Source organism: Bos taurus, chromosome 7 (genome assembly GCF_002263795.3).
Source record: "Bos taurus isolate L1 Dominette 01449 registration number 42190680 breed Hereford chromosome 7, ARS-UCD2.0, whole genome shotgun sequence".
Classification (NCBI taxonomy): Eukaryota; Metazoa; Chordata; class Mammalia; order Artiodactyla; family Bovidae; genus Bos; species Bos taurus.
The window spans coordinates 40781681-40788200 of NC_037334.1; the positions used below are offsets into that span (position 1 = coordinate 40781681).

The following is a 6520-nucleotide window of genomic DNA, read 5'->3' on the forward strand; positions in this document are numbered from 1 at the left end:
AGGCGAGACAAAGCAGTCTTGGGCCCTGGAAAGTCATATGAACAGTAAATGTGGAAAGCAGAGGGGCAGAGACACTATCTAGTCACTTGAACTAGATTGGACTGGCTGAACACCAGCCTCAAGTTCTGGCACTATCCATACAAGATGAAGACACATTGGGTGGAATAGAAGGAAGAAGTGAGTTTTCTCTTGACTTCTCAATATGTCAGGAGACCAAACCACTCTCTATAATATCTGGTCTCCCTTACCCCATTTTTCCCATGTTAGAAGGTGTGGATTCAGCTCTTTGGAGTTGCTTGGCTCCCCACAATTACATGGTTTTAATTTTGTGAGTCCAGGATCAAAATAAATTGATCTAACTTAAATTTTATGTAAAACTCAGTAATCATTCTCTCTTCAAGAAAATCTGACTTCCATACTTGGGAATTTCCCTTGATACTGCCCTTGTGAGTTTTGCCTTCATGTGTGGGGACCTGAGCTGATCTCTAGATGAGAGCATCAGTCCCTAAGGTCTTAACTCTGTAAACAAACTGATATCTATCTTCAGGCCTCTAGATTATTTCAAATCCCCAAGGTGACATGATATTGAAGTTGTCCTCCCATCCCCTTATTATGCACAAGTGAAATATCATCATATGTATTAAAGCTCTTAGTGATGCATGCTTCCCTTCATCCCTGGGGAACATCTACTATCTCCTTAATCCTAGGGTGCCTGTTTATATAGGAGTAAGATAAAACATACAGATTTGAAATGTGGCACCACGCCACCTCATCCATTTAGCTAAGAAGAGATGCTATCTGTGGCCATTCCTGACAACTTTTGCCCACAGTTAACTATTTCTTTTTCAAGCTGTGATACTTAAAGTTTCATTTTAAGGCATTAATGGGGCATAAATTATTTTTGTGCTCAATCCCCCATCAGTTTTTGTTGGAGTTTCCTTCCTTCAGAAGATCCAGAAACTAAAAGGGACCAGAATTAGCTGCCTTATCCCTGAGAAAACTCTCTGGAATCAAAGTAAGGAGGGCTAACAGACTGTTAGGTCTTCCACTTTCTGGGAGGAACAACAGTGAAGATTTTGATATGTGCTTTGCTGTAGCAATGAATCTTTTTCTGTACCTTTGATCATTTGAAGGATTTATGATTATCTTTGTGATGGTTCTAGTAGGGTTTTTATCTGTTAGGGTGACAGAATAAGAAAGTTCTCAAAGCCAACTCACACTTTAATTTCATCTTGGAACACAGCAACTGCATCCAATTAGAAAACAACAGAATGCATCACATTTTAACGAACTGGATCCAAGACAGGTAGATTAGGATAAATTACATTCTACTTGCTTCCTCTTCATAGCTGGGACAATCCAAGGGCATCCTGTCACCTTAGATTTACACATATCAAATTATCCTTTTTAATCTCCTCTTGAAATAATAGCCAATTTGAGCAGAAAACCTCTACTGCTGTTCTATTTTGTCACAGTGACAAATCAAGCATTGCAAACCTTCTCTGGTAATGTTGAGAATGATCACAAATTTCACCCCAGCAAGTATTCAGAATATAGTAGTTAGGTCTGTATGTGCAGATTCATGGGGGAGTAGTAATAAAAGATCATCTTTAAACAAGTGTAACTAGATAGAAATAGGGGAGGAAGCAGAGCAAATGAAACTTCATGCTAATAAGTAGGATTATGGATTTACCAGGTGGAGCTAATGGTAAAGAATGGCCTTGCCAATGCAGGAAATGTAAGAGACGGGTTTGATCCCTGGGTCAGGAAGATCTCCTGGAGGAAGGCATGGCAACGCACTCCAGCATTCTTGCCTGAAGAATCCCATGGACAGAGGAGCCTGGTGGGTTGCAATCCATAGGGCTGCAAAGAGTCAGCACTACTGAAGCAACTTCACACACATGCAGCTTTATGGTTCCTGCTATGATATGAAATTTCAAGTGTTGGCTATCCTTTTGACCCTTCTGTCATTGAGATTGTTCATCTCTGAAATGGAGATCCTAATGCTTGGCTTGCCCACATTACAGAGTTGTTGTGAGGATGGTGTGCAAGTGTAGGTGTAAAAGCTCTTCAAAACATGTAATGTATTGTAATTGTGAAACGAGTGATGATTGTTTAGGATATGTTTATACCTGAAGCAGACAAATTTAGCTCCACTACTTGATATTGTTAAATCCCATTCAGGTAGTCTTCCTTTATGAGTTGGTGGTACAAGTTTGGGTATAATCCTTAGTCAGAGAATCAAGTCCAGTGCATCTGTCCAGATTTTTAGGCCAAAGTTTTCAAAATTAGTACAAGTTTATAGTTTTAAGACCCTGATGCTGGGAAAGATTGAGGGAAGGAGGAGAAGAGGGAAACAGAGGATGAGATAGTTGGTTGGTGTGATCAACTCAATGGACATGAGTTTGAGCAAACTCTGGGAGATAGTGAGGGACAGGGGAGCCTGGCATGCTGCAGTCCATGATGTTGCAAAGAGTCGGACACAACTGAGCAACTGAACAACAATGCTAACTAAACTACTACTGGTGTTTGAACAGCTTAATTCTTTTCAATTTCCATTTGCAACAGCTTTATTCCTTGCAATTTCGTGATTCTGAACTAAGGATGAGTTAAAAAAAGAAAAGCATGACAAATCAAGTACATTATACTTGAAATGCTTGTTAGGTGAAACAGGGTGAGTCTCCGGTATGGGACAGAGGCCTAAGCGTTAGGGCATCTTGGAATGAAAGAATAACACATTCATAAACTGCCCTTTAGAATAGGTAAATTATAAATAAATGTGATGTTGGAATTTGGCTGAGGAGTTATGTCGTGTCATGCGAGTGTACGTTCCTCAGTTCTTTGTCTCGTCACAACAAAGATTTGGAGCGATGGACATTAAAGCCCTCGGCGCATCACAGCTCTCGGGTCTTGGACAAACCGTGTTACAGCTCTTAGGCAAATCAGTGTTACAGCTCCATTTTATTTAGAAGATAGCAGGAGAATCCAAGACTTAAAGAGAAGAAAGTGGAGGAGTGCGTAGGGAGGGAGAAAGAGAGAGAGAGAAAGAGAGAGAGAGTGCGCGCGCATGCACGCGGTAGAGAGAGTCCGAGAGAAAGCGCTTTGGCTCCTCCTTTTATATGTTTTTTCCTCCACCTGGGCCTGCCCTATGCAAATTGGGCTTAGCCAGGAGTGCTGTTTGTTCTGCCTGAAGTTTTCACTCTGGTCCTCGGACCTTCCTTTGACCTTCCTTGTCTTTTAGCCACCACCATTTTGGACTCCTTTTCCCTATTCTACCTACCTAACATGTCCTAAGTGATATATATAACTAAGCAATTTGTGTACATTGTCTAATTGTCACTCACAGGATCTGTTTATTGATTCTCTTAAGCTTGAGTGAGAACTGTAACAGGTAGGTGGGAAAAACAGTGCAAGTTGTTTTTCAAACAAATGCCAGCAGAGTGTGTGTGTAGGAGTCTCCCTTTTGAATACTCAGTTGACCTAGTAAAGTCTTTGGTACTTGGCTGATTATTTCTGATCATTCCCTGCACCCTTTAATCTCTTCATGGGATTTTGCTGAGCTTCTTGTGCCTTTATGGGAATGGGAACTTAGATTCAGTCCTATGCCTGAACTGAATGGGAACTTACAGAATTTCTATCTGCAGCTTCAACTAGAGAGAATTTCATAACTTTTTCACTATCAGGCTCAAAACAGTGGTGACAGCAATCTCATGGAGCCACTCACCTTTCAAAAAGGTTTTGTACTCTAGTTCTTACTGCTTCTTTCTTGTGTGTTGCTTTGATGCCATTTTCTATTACCACAGTTGATACAAGCTTGGGTGAATGCCAGTGCTCTCCTATGAGGCAGAGCCCCAACAAATCCCTTGGTATTGACTGTAGAAACCATGAGAAGTTAAAAATGTTCATGGAATATACCTGATGTCATGAATCATGAAAACATGTGACATCTGGATGGAGATGTAGAAAGGATCTAGCCCCTCTCTTGCACAAAGAAAATCCAAGATACAGAGAAAGAAATCAGATATTTGGCCACACATGTGCAGACTTGAGGCAGAATCCAATCTATCTCAACTCCTCCTTTTAGAGCCAAAGATATTGTGTTTAATCTCAATAAAATTCCATGTCATTAAGAAGTTGCCAGACATATACATTCATGGATATCCTGAACATCATCCATGAATTTAACCTTTGGGCCTTTCTATGTACTACTTTCTCTCCTTGAAACATATTGCTCAATCTGCCACATGTAAAATTCCTACTTGGTATTTGAAAAACAGGCAAAAACAAGGACCTCTCAGGTGCAACAGTTTCTTGCAATGTGTATGTGTGCTCAGTCTTGTTTGACTCTTTGCGACTCTATGGACTGCAGCCTGCCAGGTTCCTCTGTACATGGAATTTTCCAGGTAAGAATACTGGAGTGGTTTTCACTTCCTACTCCAAGGGTCGTTCCTGACCCAGGGATCAACCTTGTGTCTCTTGCGTCTCCTGCATTGGCAGGCCAATTCTTTACCACTGCGCCAACTGGGAAGCCCTTGTAATATACGCACTTCTATAAGTTCTTTCCTGATCAATTGGAAATAACTTGCAAAACACTCAGCTTTTAAACAAGTTTTCTTTTAGAGAACTTTCACTTTTCTCCTTTCTTTGTCATTATTTGCATATATTATTCACCAGGGAGAACAACTCCCAAGTCAATTCACCCTTTAATCTTCAGCAGTATCAAGCACACTGCTTTGTGTAAGAAATATATCCATAAGTGTATGCTAAAAAAGTAATGGAAGGGCAAATGAACTTGCAAAATTCACAGACCCATAAGTGGAAATTGGAGAGTGTTAGGTAGTCTTCACCTGCTATCTTATCTGATTCTTTTCTCTGTGTCTCCATAACAACTGGTGAAGATTATGGGAAGGGACAATGACAGCTACCATCAGGCATTCATCTTGGTGGGCTTTTCTGACCGGCCTCAACTGGAAATAATTCTCTTTGCTTTTATCTTGATCTTCTACATCCTGACTCTAGTAGGCAACACAGCCATCATTCTCTTGTCTATCGTGGACTCCAGGCTCCACACACCCATGTACTTCTTTCTTGGGAACCTATCTTTCTTGGACCTCTGCTTTACAACGAGCATTGTTCCCCAGCTGCTGTGGAACCTTTGGGGTCCAGAGAAGACTATCACCTACCATGGCTGTGTGGCCCAACTCTATATCTATATGGTGCTGGGCTCAACTGAGTGTGTTCTCCTAGCTGTCATGTCCTACGACCGCTACGTGGCTGTCTGCCGGCCACTGCACTACACTGTGGGCATGCACTCACATCTCTGCCTGCAACTGGTGGCTGTGGCCTGGTGCTGTGGCTTTCTAAACTCCTTTGTTATGTGTCCCCAGACGATGCATCTGTCCCGATGTGGGCGTCGCGAGGTGGACCACTTTCTGTGTGAGATGCCTGCTCTTATTGCCATGTCCTGTGAAGACACAATGCTGGTGGAAGCACTTGCCTTTGTCCTGGGGGTTGCTCTTCTCCTGGTGCCCCTTTCTCTGATCCTCATCTCCTATGGCATGATCACTGTTGCTGTGCTGAGGATCAAGTCAGCAGCAGGGCGCAAGAAGGCTTTCAACACCTGCTCATCTCACCTAACAGTGGTCATTCTCTTCTATGGAACCATCATTTACATGTACCTGCAGCCAGCCAACAGCTACTCCCAAGATCAGGGCAAGTTCCTCACTCTCTTCTATACCATTGTCACTCCCAGTGTCAACCCCCTCATCTATACTTTAAGGAACAAAGATGTGAAAGGGGCAATGAGGAAACTCTTGGGGTGCGAGAAAGAGAATAAGGAAACCTAAGAGAAATGTTGGAATAATACTTTGGTGTTCTGCTGTCTTATGTGTATCTTAACTGTGTGGAAAACTAATATGTAAAGTGTGAAGGGAACATGGATAGGCACAATGGGCTTTTGAGTTTGATCCCATTCTTTACTCTCTGGATGTGAAGCGTCTTTCTTCTGTTTAAAGGTGTCTACTTTAGAAGATCTTTAGTGCATTTGCATTTTATCCATCTTTGGGCTTTATTTAGAACTGCAGGGGATATGTGGAATGAATTCAGATCACACAGTCTGCAGACAACGTCATGAGATGTCAAATAAAAATGAGACAACATGAATGGCTTCCTCTTGAAGCTCCTTTATTTATGATGACAGTGTTTTTTCAGAGAGGGTTGAGTCAGCATCAGTAAAATCATAGTGTGCTGTCCTAGATATATCTTAGCTCTCTACGACTAAGGAGTGTTCTTTGATTTGCTTTTTGAAAAGGAAGGAAGATTTTTTTTTTTTTTTTTGTCATTTGTACCTTTTCCTTGACCTTATCTCATAGCCAAAGCATTTGCAAGATAGTTGAGTAGATTTAGGCATTTAAGACTTTGTAGAGAATAGAGCAAGTGGAAAATATTAGAATGAAACACTCTGGAATCTTTAGCAGGCTACTTTAAATAGGTGCAAATATTTTTCTTTTTAAAAAGCTGT

At 41.4% G+C, this 6520-nt stretch overlaps 1 protein-coding gene across 1 annotated transcript; it reads left to right on the top strand.

Annotated features, from left to right (window-relative positions):
* Window positions 1–4901: 4901 nt before the first annotated feature.
* On the top strand, window positions 4902–5846 carry OR2W53 (olfactory receptor family 2 subfamily W member 53). Its single transcript, NM_001390800.1, has one exon. The coding sequence runs from the start codon at window positions 4902–4904 to the stop codon at window positions 5844–5846; it is 945 nt and encodes a 314-aa protein (NP_001377729.1).
* The last annotated feature ends 674 nt before the right edge of the window (window positions 5847–6520 follow it).

Coding starts and splice junctions, on each gene's coding strand:
- OR2W53 (NM_001390800.1), top strand. CDS start 4,902: ATGGGAAGGGACAATGACAGCTACCATCAGGCATTCATCTTGGTGGGC.